Raw genomic sequence first — 20,443 nt, forward strand, 5'->3', positions numbered from 1 at the left:
GTTTTGAGCTCGAACCCACAACCTCCATGCTTATGCTCACGGCATGGGTACCTACCAGTTAAAGCTAAAATTAATTTTTAATATATGTTTATTGTTTTAATGGTTTATTTCGTTTTTCCGAAAACTTTAGTTCGCAAATTGCGGGCAATTTCTCTGTCAATCTAATTACGCCTTAATGGGAGTAAAAGAGAAAGATGCTCGCATATTGAGAACTTCGGTGTTCGCGGTAGGCCCTCTGTACCTATTTACCGCCGTCGCGGATATTACAAAAGCTTATTAATTTTGATGAAGCCAAATGTCACATTCTCCCAATATTATTTATCAATATTAGTATATGTCTACATATTAATAGTGACATCTATTGTTGGAATGAAATTTATTTTACCATAAAAATTAAGCTGTGCATACAGCTTAATTTTTTCATAGACGGTAAATATGGTAGAAATTTCACAAGTATCAAGACTACTTAATCCATTTTCTGTGGGGTTGTCGCATACTGATTTTTAAAAACTACTTTTAATCTAGCGCTGCAGACTTTCTTTGGTTTGTCTCTACCTGCTATGGCCCCAGTACACAATGGGCCATCGCCGGCCACTCCAAGGGACGCATTTATGCGTTAGAGGGAGCAAGTGATATTGCTATCTCATTCTACCGCATGGCTGCGTCCCTTGGAGTGGCCGGCGATGGCCCATTGTGTACTGGGGCCTTAAAATCTGGACCGCCTCTAAAGCCCCCTCCACACTCCCGTTCGCGTTTTCCCGCCGCGATTCACGCACATTGTCTGGAGGGGGCTTAAAACAACCAAAATGGCAACCACAATCATGCAATACGCCGACGACATCCTCCTAAATTGCACCACCACATCCAGGAGCTCCGTAACAAGACCATAATATCCTTCCACCAACTTCCACCTTAGGCCCCCTACACACTGCGAAATCGACTCCGCACTCGCGTTCGCGGCTTCGCGCCTCGATTCGCGCATGAGTGTAGAGGGGGCTTATGACAAAGAAATATATAGTTGGTCAAACCAAATTGTAAGTACATAAAAGTGATAACACACTATCGCACCGCACCGCAACGCGACGTTGGTGCGTCGCACCCATAAATAAGAGCGAGAGACAGATATCTCTTTCTCGCTCTCACTTATGGGTGCCACGCACCAAGGTCGCGGGCGGTGCGATAGTGTGTTACCACAAAAAAATACTCATCCTATAAACTATACTCATCCTTTTCTTTTGGGTGCTAGTACTAGTGTAAGACAAAGACAGTATGATTCTCTCTGTCTATGTTTGAAATGAGACAGTCCTTTGACAAACTATAATTTATATACTTGGTCAACCAGATCTTGACAGTAGAAAAAGGCGGCAAATTTGAAAAATGTAGGCGCGAAGGGATAACGTCCCATAGAAAATTTGAATTTCGCGCCTTTTTTACTGACAAGATTTGGTTGACAAGCTATAATACATCATAATACCAGTACAGTATTTGCTTTATTTTTTGCGCATGACAACATTATTGAATCGTAAACTTAAAAATCGTCGTCTCAGCCCTAGAATATCACTCTATGTGTCAAATATTTATAGTCTGTGGTTTGCAGCGAAAAGTGGACGCCAATTATTGGGCTGTACATTCCTGGGTTGAGCAATCCCAGGTCGAGCATTATCGGTACGGGCCAATAATATGCGACCAATATTCGGCGTTCACTAAATGGATTCGTATTATTGGGTCGTGTATTATTGGGTTGAGCGTTATCAGGGTGTACAAGCTTGGTCCGTGCCAATAATATGAAGCCACTGTTTGGACAGGGCAATAATGTACAACCCAATAATTCGCGTCCATAAAAGTGGACGCCAATTATTGGGCTGTACATTCCTGGGTTGAGCATTAACCGGACTCGTACGCACGACGATACGGGGTGACCAGTTAAAAAATAAATAACTAAGTTAGTTATTTTTGGTGGCACAATAAAATAACTATAGCTGGTCAACCAAATCTTGTCAGTAAAAAAAGGCGCGAAATTCAAATTTTCTATGGGACGATATCCTTTCGCGCCTACATTTTTCAAATTTGCCGCCTTTTTCTACTGTCAAGATCTGGTTGACCAAGTATATAAGTATAGATTGTCTGTGCGGAAAGAGAAGAGTCGTGGAATGTATTGGGTCCCATACATTTCACGACTCTTCTATTTCCGCACAGACTATAGCTGGTCAAGCAAATCTTGTCAGTAAAAAAAGCGCGAAATTCAAATTTTCTATGTTACGATATCCCTTCGCGCCTACATTTTTCAAATTTGCCACCTTTTTCTACTGATAAGATCTGCTTGACCAGCTATAGTATAATAAAATACATAAATGCGAATGACGTATAAATTAAAAGGCAATTGGATGATTGTTAAGTGGTATCCAGACGAGACAATTTTTCGCCAATCTGATGAAATACTCCGATCGAATCAGCAGGTGCGGACACATTAAATGCCCATTTTCATCGATTTTCATAGTAATTATCTATATGGAATACAAATTGGCCAATTATTTTCCTGGTCAAATCGACTGATTTGATCAGTCCCGTCTGGATACCACTTTAGGGTCTTTCATACCCAAATATACGGTCAACGATCTTGACAGTAGAAAAAGGCGGCAAATTTGAAAAATGTAGGCGCGAAGGGATATCGTCCCATAGAAAATTTGAATTTCGCGCCTTTTTTTACTGACAAGATTTGGTTGACCAGCTATAAATTGTTGGGCCACCAATATCAGCGACTAGAAATTCCCGCGTTTTTTTTGTGACACGACTCACTGGTCGGACTCTAGACTTACTTTCTACAAGTGAGAGGGAGATAAATGCATGACTATCAACTACAAATTCAGCATTAAATTTTACGAACTAGATTGTTTATTGTTAGGGGTGTATTCCCATTTGTCCCCGCCGGGCACAGATGGGAATAGTTGCGTGAGGCCGAGACTAACGGGGATACACCACTTTAGGCCCCATGTCTCAAAATGCAATCAAGCCCCGAAGGCACTATTTGTTGCGAAAGTGCGAAGACTGTGTCTTGTCACTAATTTAAACCAGCGGTGTATCTACGAAGGCACGACTACTTGCATGTGCTATCTAACAATGTAGAAAAAAGAAACAAGATAGTATTAAAAATATATATTTATAAATTAGCAAAAAATAGGTGCCAATATGAGTAACAAGTGAAAACAACTAGCTTAGAGTTCGGCAAATGGCGGACTGTGGTCCAAATATGAGTATATTTCTTTATTACTTATTTATACTTTATGATATATTGTACTCTTATTAGAAACATTTCACAATCCATTTGCTACTGAACCTTTGCTAATAAAATATATACACATTCTAATATGGAAGACAATGAACAACAGCAGTAAATGCCAACGATTTCTCCTTACATCTAAAATTACATACAAAAATAAATAGGCAATTTTCCCGAAACAAAATACTTCGAAAACTGTTTACTATTGAGTACTACATAATTCATTTAGACTTATTTACTGTTGAGTAGGCATCGATACGGCGGCTTTAGTGTGCGACACGTCGCTTTGTCTCCAGTAAGAAACGACCGTTTTGAGTTCAGTGTAGAAGTCAAGTCCTTGCTTGCCGCAGAAGTGGTTCGTTCCGAGGAAGCTGCCGCGACTGCCGGAGAAAGAGAACATAGACAGTGGGACAGGGATGGGGACATTGACGCCGACTTGTCCAACGTCGATTTCTGAGGAGAACTTGCGGGCGGTCGCTCCGTTGGTGGTGAACACCGCTGTGCCGTTGCCATAGGGGTTTTTGTTGATCATCTGGATGGCTTCATCGAGGGTGTCTACGAATAGGCAGATGAGGACAGGGCCGAAGATCTCTTCCTTGTAGCATTCCATGCTTGGGGTTACGCCGGTGAGGATGGTGGGTCCGACGAAGTTGCCATTCTCGAAACCGGGAACCTTGACGTTGCGTCCGTCGAGTACCAGCTTGGCGCCTTCCTTCACTCCTGTTATCAAAATAGTTAACATTATGATTGGTAGGCATTCGTTTGAACAAAAACAAAAACTTATCAATAAAAAAAATTGGGGACTTGGTAAAATTTAGAGGTATAAAGATTACAAAAAGAATCTAGACTCCTTCACTAAGAATTCTGATGTCCATAACTTTAACACTAGAAATAAAAATAAGCTTGCTATCAGAAAGTTTCGTGTCCGTAAGGTACAAAAGCCATTCGTTGGGCAATGCATTCATTTTTATAACAAGTTACCTGAGGATGCTTTAAAATTACCCTTTCCAGCTCTTAAGAATTACTTAAAAAAGTCATTGATGTTAAAAGCTTATTACAGAGTCGAGGACTACTTGACAGACAAACATGCATGGTCCAAACGAGAAACTAATAAAAAGTAGTAGCAATTAAAAACATTGTATTATGTATAGAGTTATAGGTGACACAGCTCAGGTAAGCAGGAAAGCACATCAAATATTATATGTTGGTAATTCATAATAATCAATCAGATTTATATAATATGTTTTCCTATTTCTTTTAATAACTTTATTTTCTTTTCCTTTTGTCAGAATTTGATATGTTTTCTGAAAGAGCTACGAATTTGTATGATTCCATGTACATATGTATATTTTCTAAATCAAATTTCTATTACACCTTATGTGTATAATTGCATGAATTCTATAGTAATTTAAATTGTATTTTTTTTCCTTATTTTCTCGTAATGCATGTTAATTATAAGATGTAATTATTTTTGAAAAGATGTGTCCCGCCGAGTTTGTTGCCGGTCCCATAATGGGATACCCTCCTCCAATTGAGGGGGGATTTAAATCTTCTCGGGGCAGTGTAGGGTTGGAGCCGGTCTACCTAGCTTTATTTGACGTTCATAAGCGCATTGTAATTATGCCTACTTGAATAAACTATCTTTTATCTTTTTATCTTTTATCTTATCTTTAATAATAAATAGTACTAAAGATCGGTTTTACTAGGATAGCGGTGCCGTCATAAAGCGGCCGTCTCCATACTAAATAATACGGTTAAATATGGATGTCGTAGTATTTGTATGGAGACGGCCGCTATATGACGGCACCGCTATCGGAGGAAACCAAAGCTTAAAGTCAAAATTATTATCTAATGGTATTATTTTCTAAGTTCCTTAAAAATATTAAAATTTTCGCATGCATAAAGCAATGGGGTTAACTTGGATCATAGTTGGAGAATTAGAATTACAATTGGAAGATTACCCCAAGCAACATTTCGAATAGTTGAGATTTGACTAATAAATTAATCATCCTACAATAGTGTTCCAAACCCGGCACTAAAGCTTTGGTTTCCTCCGAAAGCTGTGCCGTCATATAGCGGCCGTCTCCATACAAATACTACGACATCCGTATTTAGCCGTATTATTTAGTATGGAGACGGCCGCTATATGACGGCACCGCTATCCTAGGAAAACCGATCTTTACCAGACTCGACCAGCCGAAAGATCCTGTCCTTAGCGCGCGGGGAGATGACGGGTCCGACATCGGTCCCGGGCACATGACCAGCATTCACTTTCAAGGCCTTCGCACGGGCCACTAGATCTGGGATCCATTCCTTCGCCTCACCTGAAACAAGTCAGTTCTAAATAAGTATAAAAGTCCCAAAAGCCGAAAAACGTCAAGCAGAGCCGGTATTACAAAGCTAAGTTTCAATTTTACAGGTAAACCAGCAATATTGAGACACATTCTTTGACCAATGACGTTAGCCTTTTGACCAGTATTGCCTTCCGCTTGTAACTGTAACTACTAACTAATAGTAGCTTTATAAAATAGGGTTCCGTTGACAACTTGTGACAATGGGTGTATGTTGACTTATTGTGACTAAAAATAAACTATGGACCTTGGACATAGTCTAGCTTTGTAGTCACCTTAAAACAATTGACAATTTATTCCTCCTTAATTCTTCATAAAGGACGAAGAATCATAAAACTCCACTGTTACGGCCTGTATAATTGCATCCTGATATATGTAGCCAACATCATAGAGAAAAAAGTACATAGATTGCTCACTCCATACATCAGTTTTAGTAACAAAAAGACTATTAGCATCTAGCATCGAGTAGCGGAACTATCAGTACTGCTACTTGACAATAGATGTAGCACCGACCGGAAAGTCTTATGCTGTTGTGATAAGCAGTACTGATAGTTCCGCTACTCGATGCTAGATGTAGACACTGAAATTAATAGTCTAACTGATGTATGGAGTGAGCACTCTTGTCTTACTATATTTCTCTATGCCATTTACGGGGAAGTGCACCTGCACTTATGTAGCGCGTGTACAGTATACAAACGGTTTACAAAATGGCACTTGCCAGATATAGTTGTATAGTCGCACCTTTAACCCTTTGAACGCCACGCATATCGCGCGTCTATGTGAACCTTGTCGGGATGCGGATGTTGATATTGAAGTGTTTGGTGGTCAAAGGGTTGCCCCAGGGTACTCACCCACGAGCTGGCGAGGTTGCGGAAGAGTACTTCGGCGTTCCTGGGACCTCGCCTTATAGCAGCGAGGCGGCAACAGAGGGGTTTTAGTGGGTAAACCCCCAGGTTGTGAGACCCCAGTCTCATTAGCCCACAACAGGGAGTCCCACATAACCATCCCGGCCCGTCCCCGCGCCGGGTGGTATGCGTAAAGCATTTCCCCTCAAAAAAAATAAAAAAAAATACTGACCTACGAAGACGGCGGTGCTGAGCGCCATGCAGCGCTGACCGGCGGCGCCGGCGAGCTGGTTGAGCGTGTGCTCCTTGTTAGCGTCCGGCATGATCACGCCGTGGTTCTTGGCTCCCATGTTGATATTGAAGTGTTTGGTGGTCAAAGGGTTGCCCCAGGCACAAAATAGATATAGTACAGAAAATCAACCTACATACAAAGTGCGCTCGATCAACGCACACATAGACACTGCTCACGGACACGATATCTCGGACCGGTTGGGACCAGTGCGAGCGCGAGTGCCATCCGCTTGAGACACGCGTCTGTGAACTTTTTTGTGCAATAATGGAGAAACAAAAAAAAGTTATTATAACTGTTCAGTGGACGGTTGTTTGAATTCAACATAAAACGATGAATTGTCGTTTTTTAAGCTACCAGTGGTTTCAGAGAGGTAAGTAAGTATCTGCTTGTATTTCGATGGTTCGTTTTAACGTTAAACAGAACAGTTAGGTAGGTAGGTACCTATGCACCCCGCCCCGGCCACTACTAGATACGAGTGCCACTATCACGTTACTACGATAGTTTTTTGTGCATAAATCATAGTTGACAATCCTAGAGCGACCGCCGAGCGTAGGTATGAAAAGTGAAGTACATACATGTGATTGACTTCTGTACTGTATCTATTTTGTGCCCCAGGGTACTGACCGACGAAGACGGCGGTGCTGAGCGCCATGCAGCGCTGCCCGGCGGCGCCGAAGGCCGCGCCGGCGAGCTGGTTGAGCGTGTGCTCCTTGTTAGCGTCCGGCATGATCACGCCGTGGTTCTTAGCTCCCATGTTGCTCTGCACTCGCTTGCCTGTTGACATACATTTTTACCATGTAAATTTTAAAAAGTTCTGGCACGTTGATTTCTTTTTTATTGCGAGTTGAACTCCTTCTATTAACAATAATAGAAGGTAGCATCCTATAGTGGTTTACGCGTGCCTCCGTGAGGGACAAAACATACGCAATGCGACACTATGATTGGTCGAATTTATTTTCACCTCAGCAGCTCGAACAAGGGTACTTTGCTACTTAAAAACAGTGAGCAAAATCGCATTTTGCTCACTGAGTGACACAAAATGAGCAAAATGCGATTTTGCTCACTGTTTTTAAGTAGCAAAGTATAGTACGGCACTTCTGAGGTGAACTTTTCGCTTCAAACCGTAATCTTTCAAACAAAGGCCATTGTCTCTATTATCGCAAAAGCGCTTGCTCCCGACTTGGCACGTGCCAGTAGTGCCAGTACAACATTCATATTGAAAAACAACCGGTATCGTCATAGTATTAAGGTTCAAATTTAATGTCACTGATATTCTATATATTACGTTTTGGTAGTGTAGGACGGTAGACCGCCCCGAAGCGATACGGCACTCATATTATTTTGATACTTAGTGTGGTGTTAAAAATGAAACACGGTTACTTATGATAAAGCGTTGTATATTTGTTATGTAACAAAATCTAAATTTAAGATTAATAAGTTTAACATAGTTATAATCAAAATTTTTCCGTGTAGGTATATAAACAGTTATACGTACTACTAGATAAAATCGTGTCATACAAAATCAGATATAATCAATTTCTTTCTTATATTATAACCGACCTTTCTTCTGACCGTTGACACGTGACGTTTTGTTAGAAAAGCTGTACGCTTCAAAGCTCCATGTTTGCCTTATCAGTGTTTTTATTGTTACTATGCGTCGGCATCACATCAGAGGTGCTAATTTCACAGTATCGTTATTTTAAAGATAAGAAAAAATAACAATGCTTGCAGCTGCACCTTTGTAAATTATTACATTTACCACCGCAAGCTAATAATTTAAATAAAACAATATAATAAATAACCGCGTTTCATTTTTAACACCACACTAAGTATCAAAATAATATGAGCGCCGTATCGCTTCGGGGCGGTTTATCGTCCTACACTACCAAAACGTAATATCTAGAATATCAGTGACATTAAATTTGAACCTTAATACTATGACGATACCGGTTGTTTTTCAATATGAATGTTCTACTGGCACGTGCCAAGTCGGGAGCAAGCGCTTTTGCGATAATAGAGACAATGGCCTTTGTTTGAAAGATTACGGTTTGAAGCGAAAAGTTCACCTCAGAAGAGCCGTACTATACCCTTGTTCGAGCTGCTGAGGTGAAAAATTAATTGTTGGTATATCTTCAGAAAACATGAGTGAATAGAGGTAAGTGATGAAGAAGGAATACATTTTTCGGGTTCTCTAATATGTTCTCACTGCTGAGGTGAAAAGTTTTGTGAACTACACGAGATCAAAGTTATTTACATCTCGTGCGCTTTTGAGCACTCGCTACGCTCGTGAATCTAGTATAGAATCTTTCGCTTGCACGGGACTCAAAATAAGCACTCGAAGAAATATCAAATTTTGATCTCTTGTTGTACAAATAACTATTGTTGCCCACCATAATCCATACTAAATCAACGGTGGGGAACAAAAAATATATGAGACTGTGACAAGGACAAACAATAATAGCGCTTTCGCTGCTACTCCTGCTGAAAGATACATGACTATCCCGTTCTGTCAGTTATCCCCACTACTCATGCCCAATCCAGTTTTATACTAGATTCATGTTTACAAAAGATTTTTTTTTTGTTATGCGGCCAAAAAGTCCCACCTGTTACAACTGGGACGAAAAGATTCCCACTTGTCAATTTCCACAATTGAAGAGTTAACTTTTATAGTTTGCTTTTCGCCTGATATGAGACAAGTTTTACAGTCAGCCGCAGAAGTTGCTAAACTAAGTGTTCAAAATGATCTTGACGCGATTTTGTTAAGAGAATAAGAGCGTGTCAAGGTAATTTTGAACACCTCGCCCGCTTAGCAACATTTGCTGCTGATTGTACAAATTAGGTATATAGGTAGGTAGCAGGGATGTTGCGGATGCAGATTTTTTGACATCCGCGGATGCGGATATTTAAAGGCTCACATCCGCGGATGCGGATGTCAAGATTAGGTACTTAGAAAACGTCAAATATTACATTTTTAGTATTTTTTTATTAAAAAAAAACGATACGTTTAGTATTTGAGCAAGAATATAGGTGCTTTATATTTAATAAACAGTAACTTCGCCGACTTTTCTGGATCTAGACGATTTTGTTATAGGTAATGACGTAATTACCTAGCACTTACGCCGCCGCTAAGACGTTCCTGTACCGACTTATGCGACATCCGCATAAGCTCCGCATCGATTTTATGCGGATGCGGATGTTGAAAAGAATGCGGAAGTTCCGCGGTTGCGGATGCGGATGCGGATGTTCGCAACATCCCTGGTAGGTATCATACCAGCAGCAGAAGCCCTGGAGTAGATGTGTTTGCCCGCAGCGTCCCCACCGACGAAAGACACGGCCTTAATGTCGGGGTGGTCGCAGAAGAAGTTGACAGTGTCGTGCGTGCCGTGGACAACCTGGCGACAACAAAAATAAAAAAAAACCGGCCAAGTGCGAGTCGGACTCGCGCACGGAGGGTTCCGCACCATCAGCAAAAAATAGAGCAAAACAAGCAAAAAAACGGTCACCCATCCAAGTACTGACCCCGCCCGACGTTGCTTAACTTCGGTCAAAAATCACGTTTGTTGTATGGGAGCCCCACTTAAATCTTTATTTTATTCTGTTTTTAGTATTTGTTGTTATAGCGGCAACAGAAATACATCATCTGTGAAAATTTCAACTGTCTAGTTATCACGGTTCGTGAGATACAGCCTGGTGACAGACGGACGGACGGACGGACGGACGGTCGGACGGAGTCTTAGTAATGGGTCCCGTTTTTACCCTTTGGGTACGGAACCCTAAAAACATACAACCGAATTGATAACCTCCTTCTTTGAGATTTGGAAGTCGGTTAAAAATGGGGGCTTTTAATACATTCAGTGCCGAAAACCCGACTATCGGGTATTTTATGATTTCGTTCCCAGGCCGGACGACCCGATAGTCGGGATCGTGGTAAGTACCTACAGCTTTATATGACGAAATTTTTATGGCCTGGCGCGGATGTCTTGTTTGGCTAGGTGGCAATGAATGTGTTAAAGGATTATCATGACTTATCAATCTCCTGATCGACTAGCATGAGTTGCGTTCACGTGCGCGAGTCCATTCTTGAAGCCGAGCTAGATGTATGGATTCGCGCGCGAGAAACTCATGCTAGCAGGTCTGGTATTGCTAGTGTCCAAAGGCTACGGTATCTGCAAACTATTAGAACGGCTGAATGCTTGCTGTTTTTGTATGTAGGTATACATTTACGTGGCAACTAACAAACCAGGTACAGTCAGCAGCAAAAGTTCCTAAGCGGGCGAGATGTTCAAAATTACCTTGACGCGCTCTTATTCTCTTAACAATAAAGTCGCGTCAAGATAATTTTGAACACCTAGCCCGCTTAGCAACTATTGCTGCTGACTGTACGTATAGGTATGTATGAGAAATAAATAAGAATTATTCTGTGAGTATTAAGAATTTTTCAAATTTCCCATCTTCATTATTGCATTTGGTAGGATGAAAAACATTTACAGATTAGTATAAGTACTTATCACGCCTAAAAGCGGGGCCAGGTATCTATAATAAACTACCCGACAACATTAAAAATATTGAAAATGACCTGACATTCTACTCTCAATTAAAAAATGGCTGACTAGAAATGCCTTTTATGACATGTCAGAATATAATAATAACGATTTAATTGTAATTTAATTTTTTAATTTATTTTATTTATTCCAATTGTGTTGATTATTATAATACTGTTTTATTTTACTTTAACTGATGAATATTATATTAATGAATTGTAATTGACTAATTATAAGTATTAATTTTCGACATGTAAAGTTTCTAATTTTATCAATAAAGGAATATGAATATAAATAAAACGTCATTTAGACATAAGTATACAACATTTTACAACGGACACATGCTAGTACCCTAACCTAAAAAGTTAAAGGATATTTTTCAATTCTTAAAACAAATTAATTCGACAATAATTATACAATTCTTTCTTCTTTGTAATATGAAACATACATTGACTACGCCAGGTGGTGCTCCAGCCTCGGTGAGCAGGTCCATCATAGCGAGAGTGGCTCCGGGGTCCTGCTCCGAAGGCTTGATCAGGCAAGTGTTGCCGGTCACAAGGGCAGCCGGGAACATCCATAGAGGGATCATCACGGGGAAGTTGAAGGCAGCCACTCCTGTGAGCAAACAATATACAGGGTGTCCCAAGAAGTAGTGATATACTGAAGCTGGGAGGTAGAGGACCTAGAGGGCTATCTGAATCACCCCCATGTATGTTCCGCGATTTTTCGTATTTTCGGAGTTATGATTTTTTTTAATTTTTCACCTATCGCCGAGTACGATGAGATTTTTATTTATGGTGACGTGAATGATTGCGGTAGATGCTTGATTTTTTTTGTGTGCTACGCTGATAGATAGGCCAATTCAGTATGGTAACATTTACTATCGTTAGATCTTTGAATGTAATTAAAAAAAAAAAATGCCAAGAAAGATAAAATTACCCAGTATGTTCACAACTTCAAGGGCGCTTAGAAAAATGAAACATACTGGGTAATTTTATCTTTCTTGGCATTAAATTTTTTTTTAATTCCATTCAGAGATCTAACGATAGTAAATGTTACCATACTGAATTGGCCTATCTATCAGCTTAGCACACAAAAAAATCAAGCATCTACCGCAATAATTCACGTCACCATAAATAAAAATCTCATCGTACTCGGCGATAGGTGAAAAATTAAAAAAAATCATAACTCCGAAAATACGAAAAATCGCGGAACATACATGGGGGTGATTCAGATAGCCCTCTAGGTCCTCTACCTCCCAGCTTCAGTATATCACTACTTCTTGGGACACCCTGTAGATATTATATTACAAATTTCAATTCAATTCAATTCAATTATTTATTTATTTCAAATCCATACGATCCATAATTGTTAGTACAACAACAAACAAACAAACAAATCTTAAAATTAATTAAGGTTAGTGATAATTAAAATACAAAATAATAATAATAAATCCAATAATAAATCTACAAGTAAGTACTGACAATAAATATAACTATATAACTAGGCAACCTAAATGCACCACTTCTCAGCATCTGTGGCTGCCACATGCAGTCCATTCCAGTGCATGAGCAGTAGTGCATCTACCTTACCTGCCAACGTTTTCATATTTAATATTGATAAAAAATATAATTAAACTTTTTAAAGATTGAATGTGTCCTAGTACAAATGCGAATTTTATGAATATTATGACTATAAGACACAATGGTGAAATGTTTAGTTGAAGCTTTCTTTCTAAATAGGCACTTATGTGGAACTATGATGCTTCAGGCAAATAATTACTCTGTGGACAGATACACATAAAGGAGATATAAATGCTTTTATTTTTATCTTTTCATTCGATAAATGTGACAGTTAAAGCTTATTTAATAAACTCAAGGGGAAACGGACCGCGCTGGTCATTTTATTTTAAGAACCGGGCCCCTGAAGAAACTAATTGGTGACCCCTGCTCTAGATGGTGTATTACAGGTGTATAAAAAGCGGCCAAGTGCGAGTCGGACTCGCCCATGAAGGGTTCCGTATTTAGGGGATTTTGACGTATTAAAAAAAAACTACTTACTAGATTTCGTTCAAACCAATTTTCGGTGGAAGTTTACATGGTAATGTACATCATATACTTTTTTTAGTTTTATCATTCTGTTATTTTAGAAGTTACAGGGGGGGGGGACACACATTTTACCACTTTGGAAGCGTCTCTCGCGCAAACTATTCAGTTTAGAAAAAAATGATATTAGAAACCTCAATATCATTTTTGAAGACCTATCCATAGATACCCCACACGTATGGGTTTGATGAAAAAAAAAATTTTGAGTTTCAGTTCTAAGTATGGGGAACCCCAAAAATTTATTGTTTTTTTTTTTATTTTTGTATGAGAATCTTAATGCGGTTCACAGAATACATCTACTTACCAAGTTTCAACAGTATAGTTCTTACAGTTTCGGAGAAAAGTGACTGTGACATACGGACGGACAGACAGCCGGACAGACGGACAGACGGACAGACAGACAGACAGACATGACGAATCCATAAGGGTTCCGTTTTTTGCCATTTGGCTACGGAACCCTAAAAAGGCTATGACGGACGCTGTCAAAGCAATTTTCCTGCTGACAGATAAGGTTTATTTTCGCTCTTCATATTGCAACCATTTGGCGTATAAGCCACATTTTAACATGGGACGAAAAGCGTTGAAAAGGTTAATAAACTCAAGGAAACGGACCGCGCTGGTCATTTTATTTTAAGAACCGGGCCCCTGAAGAAACTAATTGGTGACCCCTGCTCTAGACGGTGTATAAAAACGAATAAAAAGCGTTACCAGCAACAACACCGAGCGGCACCTTGTAGCTGTGCGTGTCCATGTCCTTGGCTATGTTCTGGATGCAGTCGCCCAGCTGCAGGCTCGTGATGCTACAGCAGTGCTCCACCAGCTCTGAACAATAGGGATGATGACGCATGTTGAATGTTATAACAAATTCTAGTAATTCTTATTAATTGACCGAAACGTAGCGAAGGTCTACGTTTTGACTCGGGCATTTTGCTTTTGTATGTCCGGATGTTCTCCTCTACAGGTCGCAATTCTCAACCGATTCTTGTGAAATTTTGTGACCAGATTCTATGAGTAAATAATTTATTTTTGTCGATCCCGTTTTTGGAAGTTTTCAAAAATGGAGGAGTTGTGATACCTCGCGCTTAAACTAATAGTCGTATCGATATCATAAGAGTATTTTCTTTTTGAGACATATTTACATAGTAAATGGCAAAAAATGCAGAAAAATTGTATTGCTGGTTTAGGCGGTATTTAGATATTTAGTTTGTACTCGAGAATGAGTAGCCGAATTTCGTCAGCTTAGCTTAGAACTATCATAGCGCGTTTTGTAAACAATCGCTTTTTTTTGTTTGCACACAGAAAGTCTGGGTTCGATCCCCAGTAAGACATAGCTTATAGAAATAGCTTTCGAACGAGCGAGCGAAGCGAAGCGAAGTTCTTACATTCGACTTTGAACACACGGCTGGCTAGGGGCACGTCCCGGCATTTCGATGTTTTTAAGCTGAACTATCAGAGGATAGTTTGATACACAATAACTTAAGTAAATTTGTTCTAATTTAAATTAAATTGGGTACATGTGTAGTTGAGGGCATTATATTTTAGTCATTAAATTATGAGCAGGCTCGATCAAGGGGTTATTGAGCTAGAAGAGCTTAGAAGGCTAAAAAGCTATTTGTCAGGGGTCTTGCTATTCTGGTCATCTTTTTTGCAAGAAAGTATGGTCGAGTTTGGTATCAAATAAAGTGCTCGGCTTACACATTTATAATATAGTTTTTAAATTTACAATTTTAAAATAATGATCTTACATTTTGGCGAACCGCGAGTTCTCAGTTCGGGGCGAACTACTAGTTCTAGTAAGTGGATCTGGTTGCTGCTGTTAGGGCTGAACCCCTGGAGCCACATCTGGCTCGCGGGCCGGGGTTTGGAGAGCCCTGATCTAGCCTATTATTAAGGTAATTATTTGGCCGCCATTGTTGATCACTTGTTGTTGTTTGTTAGTTAAAGGAGAAGGCGTTGGGCTACAAGGAATGTGAACTGAAAACGGTAATTGCAATATCTACAGAATATACATTCGTGACGTCATAACCATAAAATAGTTGATCTCCCGTTCTACTACCAACATTCTGCATTACTAAATGGTCATACGATATCTAGTCATATCTCGCCTCAAGGATTAAAATGTCACCGCGTCAGCGCCATCTAGTGAAGTTACGAAATCCACGCCACGAATTATTTTTCGAGTTACCAACTTACCAAGTGATTTATACGCTGCACAGCCACTTTGTCAGTAGAAAAAGGCGACAAATTAAAAATATGTACGCGCAATGAACTGACTTCCCATAGAAAATTTAAATCTCGCGCCTTTTTTAACCACCTTAAAAAAAGGATGTTTACACTACCCAGTTTGACCAATATGTTTCTATGTATGTTTGGCCGCGATTATCTCGCGTTTGGCTAAACCGATTATGATGCGGTTTTCTACTGACAAAGTATGTTTGAGTATATTTATACTTACGAATGCCGCGAAGCACGTCTCCTTCAGCGTCAGCCGTGGTCTTGCCTTGTTCCTGTGTGATCTTCGCGGCCAACTTGCTTTGATTCTCGCGGAGGAGGCGAGCGAATCTGTTCATAAACAATGATTTATAACTCAAGATAGGTTATAGGCGTTCCAAAATTGAAGCGCTTAACTTGTGACAAATTGGACAAGTTGCCTTTAGTCGCGGTTGGACAAACGAGAAATGTGCACGTGCTAACGAACTCCCGCACATCGAAAGAGCAAGAAACGACCTTATGTTTAACAACGAATGTGACAAAGATGGATGGAATGAGAAAATTAATCAAAAATAACAGATTTCTTCGTAGGCACAGAAATAAATATGGAAGTATTTTTTGTGCTCCTCAAGTATGAGTATAACCTATCTATGGTTATATAATATCATTGTTCACAAATTAAATCATTCATTTATGAATCAAATCAAATGGGTGCAGTTAGCTTGAAGCAGATTTCATGAGAGTCAAAGAAATTTGGACCTTATTTACAGTAGTTACATTTTACATTCCTTAATTGACTAGCAATTTAAATTTCGGGAAGTCCCTCAAGTAGTAAGATGCATTGGGAGAACTTCGAAAGCAGGGTACGAAGAAAACTAGCAAAAATATTCCAAACTATCTCCATATAATAAATTCATTCGAAATAGCATTCGATAAGATCGGCCCGATTTAAGAATGCCGTAAGCTATTCAGACGTCATGGTTTGTCAGAAATTCCCAGAAATACGTTGCAGAATGTGGCCTGGCAAATAATGTAGGTTAGTGTGGCATTTTGCACCTAATGGTCTAAGATATAAGGTTCATTATGAGTCTAAGAATAAAACATACTTGAACATAAGTTGCTGGCGAGTCATAACAGTACTTTGGCTCCATGATTTGTAGGCGTTCTTCGCTGCTTCCAAGGCAGAGTTTAATTCCTCCTTTGTTGTCTCTGGAACTCTGTAATTAAATAATAAAAATAGAAATATGTGTACAAACAAGAAATGTACTCCGCCATATGTTTTGCGCTAACTGAATTGTCAAACGTATCTTTACACTATGTTAACTGCTTACCATCAGGTGGGCTATACGCTTATATATCAACAACTTGGTATGTACCTACCGTGTAGTTAAATCTAACATGCAGATCGACAAGTTATAAACCATGAAACTATCATATCAAATATAACATTAAACAACTCAAGTCTTAAATAAACATGTTGATAATGTTTCCTAGTAAATGATGAAGGTGTTATGCAAATTGAAGATAACAATCCACATAGTTATAAGATATGAAACTGAGTGATATTGTTGAACAGATTTGCCAAAACAATGATAAGACTCATTAAATGGCAGAGATTTAATTATTGTACCAGCCCCACCCATTAGAAACTGGTGATTAAATTATATCTCTGGTAAACTTTGTGACAATGATAACCTAAATACATAAGCATTTAACAATAGTATGTAACAGTTATGTAATTGAATACATATTTAGGTACTATAGTTTTTCAAAGGACTGTCTCATTTCACACACAGACAGAGAGAATCTATGCCTTACACCAGTACTAGCTAGCACCCAAAATAAAAGGATGAGTATAGTTTTCCTGGTTCTTACCGATTGACAAATTGGTTTGACCGGGGTCCCGTTGTTTCCCATAAAGTTTTAATTCATAATGTATTGTTTGTCATATTATCATTAGTCATAAAACTGAAATCGTTAACATTTCAGGATTTTCGTTTGGTTATCCTATAGATAGGTAAGGTTAGGTTAGATTTGTTTTTTGGCAATCCTGAAAAGTGACGCGTTTCTGAAGCAAATGAATAATGACTAACGAAAATTCGGGCAAACAATACATTATGGTTTAAAACTATTTGGGAAACAATAGAGACCAACTTGATGACCAACTATATGTATTGGTTTATTCATACAGAATTCTATTAGGAAAGAAGTATGATATATGACAAAGTAAGGAATAGCAGCATCAGATACCTACAAGACTAAAGTTTATGCTACAAACTCTAAGTTTGCCTTTTGTGTAATACACATTTTATTTCACAAATCTAGGAAGCCGTACTTCAAATTACCTTCCGATAACTTCGTTTGTGGCTGGGTTGGTTAGTTCAATCCAGTTGGTGGTCTTGGAGTCTACATACTGGCCATCAATGAACAGCTTAGTTGTGGGAGCGGGGCTGCTATAGTTTCTTCGCAGCAGGACTTGAGACTGAAAAAATTAGGAAAGTGTTTTAATAATAACAAAGTCATGTTGTGTTTCTTGTTTTCTACAACCCAATTGTATTATTATATTAGCTACTTTTTCTATATTAATAAATAGTATAAATACATATTACATGGTAAACAAATAATAACAACTTTTACTGTCAGAATGACGGTTCACTACATGATTTTTTTCATTAACATGCACATGAAAATAGTATGAAAGGAGTTAGTTTAACTTTAAATTAACATAGTAAATAGATACTAATGAATACAGTGACTTTTATGCCCCAATGACTTTTATATTTCAATTTATACCATCTATTTTATCCAACATACAGAATATAAAGATATGTTATACTTTTATATCCTTACTTAAGACATGCATCTTCGATTTGTATTGAAATCTTGACAAGTTTTTCAACATGTTTATCTTCATAGATAAGTACTGTAAAAACAATATATCCAAATAATATAAAATATTCTTTGCCATACATGATTATGCTTTTAGTCCCAAAATAGAACATTTTAGATTTAATCAAGTTTTAACTTGGTGTAATTAACATGCATCCAATCTGCCTGGACATTTAAAATCTAAGATTATCATAATTTGTGCCATTCTCAACCAAAAGGGCACTTATTGTCAGTTCTCAATAAGGCGCTATTTCCATATAGCATCTATTTGAAATCAACCTTATCAACAACCAATAATGTGGTACCTTTTGGTCGAAATTGTTACATTTAAAGTACCTATTGACCAACCGAATATTAAGATCAACAATTCAACATGCTGCTGCGCTTAGCATAACAGCAGTAAGTAAGTCATTCACGCGGCGGCATGTAGGTATATCATTTTAGGATACATTCATCCAAATGTGTGAGTATTTTGAGAAGAAACACAATTCCACACTAACAGAAGTAAACAGTAAACAATTCAAAATAGAATTTATGCTGTTTTTTAAAATGTATATAAATTATTTATATCACAACACCAAGTCACCTCTGTATAATACTGAATATAAAATCAGACTGTGATGAAACTCTGAGACAAATACTGAAGTGAGCCACAAACAACACCAGGGCCCAATATGAATTATGTAGTGAGTTTAAATACCAAATCGCGTGAATGATGTATTAAGAACTCCTTTGTTTGTCCACAACCATGCTACTCCGGAGTGATGGAAGAGGGGAGAAAACATTAGAAAATATACATCAGTAAGTGGCATCAATATATTTTACATTGATGGCTTTTACAAAGTAATGGTTTTGATGAGAGTGGATGTACCTAATCAATTTCATTAAACCTATATCCAGATACTTAGTGGTAATAGATACCGAGCCACAGCAAAGTTTTGTGAAACATGATTTATTATATGAAAATATATCAGTATATATTTTATCTCAAGAATATAAGTACATAAATATTAATAATTATTATATTAGGAAAAAAAGTAGAATTGCATGGAAGCACCAACCACATGGCTAAGTTCTATCCATCTAAGAAAAGACAAAAGAATAAACATATGGGCGAAGATGCACCAATACACCATGCTTTCTAGGGAATTAAATATAATGGAAGGCGTGGCTGGTGTCATTTTTACAGCTTCTGCTTTGAAGGTAAAATAGTAAAGTTCAAAGTCAAGGCTCACATTGAATTAGGTGATTCGACCTTTAAAACAAATACGCAGTAGATTCACACTCCAGAGAAACGATTCCAGTAAAACATTAAGAAAATATTTCACAAACAAAACTTACTTCAGATTTTAACAGCTTCAACATAGCAGAGGCCATGATTATGTGCATATATTTTTAAAATTATGACAACCACACTATCTATAATCAGAGCGGCTGTTGGGGGCCTACTGACTGATTAAAATACAAAATGTTCTGACCTTGAATTGATAAAGTTATTTATTCCAATTGTTGGCTTTCGTAGTCAGGCGAGGATACATTATTTTGAATTTGATTAGGAAAACGTTTCGTTCGCCAAACTGAAAGTGTCAAAAACAAATATTGTATTATTTCGAAATTATTTTTATTTAAAAATAAATATTTATACAGACACAATTTACCCAAAATATGTAAACTCAACACCCATATAATATTATACAATTTTAATTGGATACAAGTAACGTAGTAGCGTGCTACCTTGAAATGGAATTGATAACAAAAGAAAACGGAACGTTATAAACTGACGTATGGCTCATGACAACCATGATAATTATGACATCATAGTCAAACTAAGGTCAAACTAGTCAAATAGTTTAGTGTAAAATAGCAATTTAATTTAGGTTATATAAATAGGATAACACAATTTTATAATGTTCGATATATATTTTTATACAA

General features: G+C 38.3%; 1 protein-coding gene across 2 annotated transcripts; it reads right to left on the minus strand.

Moving 5' to 3' along the window:
- Positions 1 to 3,321: 3,321 nt before the first annotated feature.
- Positions 3,322 to 20,078, minus strand: LOC134653501 (probable methylmalonate-semialdehyde/malonate-semialdehyde dehydrogenase [acylating], mitochondrial). Of its 2 annotated transcripts, none has more exons than XM_063508870.1 (10): positions 19,990 to 20,078; positions 17,968 to 18,104; positions 16,729 to 16,839; positions 15,867 to 15,973; positions 14,120 to 14,233; positions 11,755 to 11,921; positions 10,037 to 10,157; positions 7,390 to 7,539; positions 5,461 to 5,601; positions 3,322 to 3,997 (listed from the first exon to the last, which is right to left on the minus strand). In XM_063508870.1, exons 3-10 carry the CDS (start codon positions 16,752 to 16,754, stop codon positions 3,513 to 3,515), a joined length of 1,311 nt encoding a protein of 436 aa, XP_063364940.1. In that variant the 5' UTR covers positions 16,755 to 16,839; positions 17,968 to 18,104; positions 19,990 to 20,078; the 3' UTR covers positions 3,322 to 3,512. The 2 variants fall into 2 exon arrangements, with proteins under 2 accessions (XP_063364940.1, XP_063364939.1); XM_063508869.1 differs by having other exon boundaries at positions 3,324 to 3,997; positions 19,853 to 19,993.
- Positions 20,079 to 20,443: the final 365 nt, after the last annotated feature.

The sequence above is a fragment of the Cydia amplana genome, chromosome 13 (assembly GCF_948474715.1).
Source record: "Cydia amplana chromosome 13, ilCydAmpl1.1, whole genome shotgun sequence".
Taxonomy (NCBI): Eukaryota; Metazoa; Arthropoda; class Insecta; order Lepidoptera; family Tortricidae; genus Cydia; species Cydia amplana.

Coding starts and splice junctions, on each gene's coding strand:
- LOC134653501 (XM_063508869.1), bottom strand. CDS start 19,900: ATGCACATAATCATGGCCTCTGCTATGTTGAAGCTGTTAAAATCTGAA. Junction 16,840..17,967: donor ACAAACGAAGTTATCGGAAG/GTAATTTGAAGT, acceptor ATTTAATTACAG/AGTTCCAGAGACAACAAAGG. Junction 11,922..14,119: donor GCCGCTCGGTGTTGTTGCTG/GTAACGCTTTTT, acceptor GTTTGCTCACAG/GAGTGGCTGCCTTCAACTTC.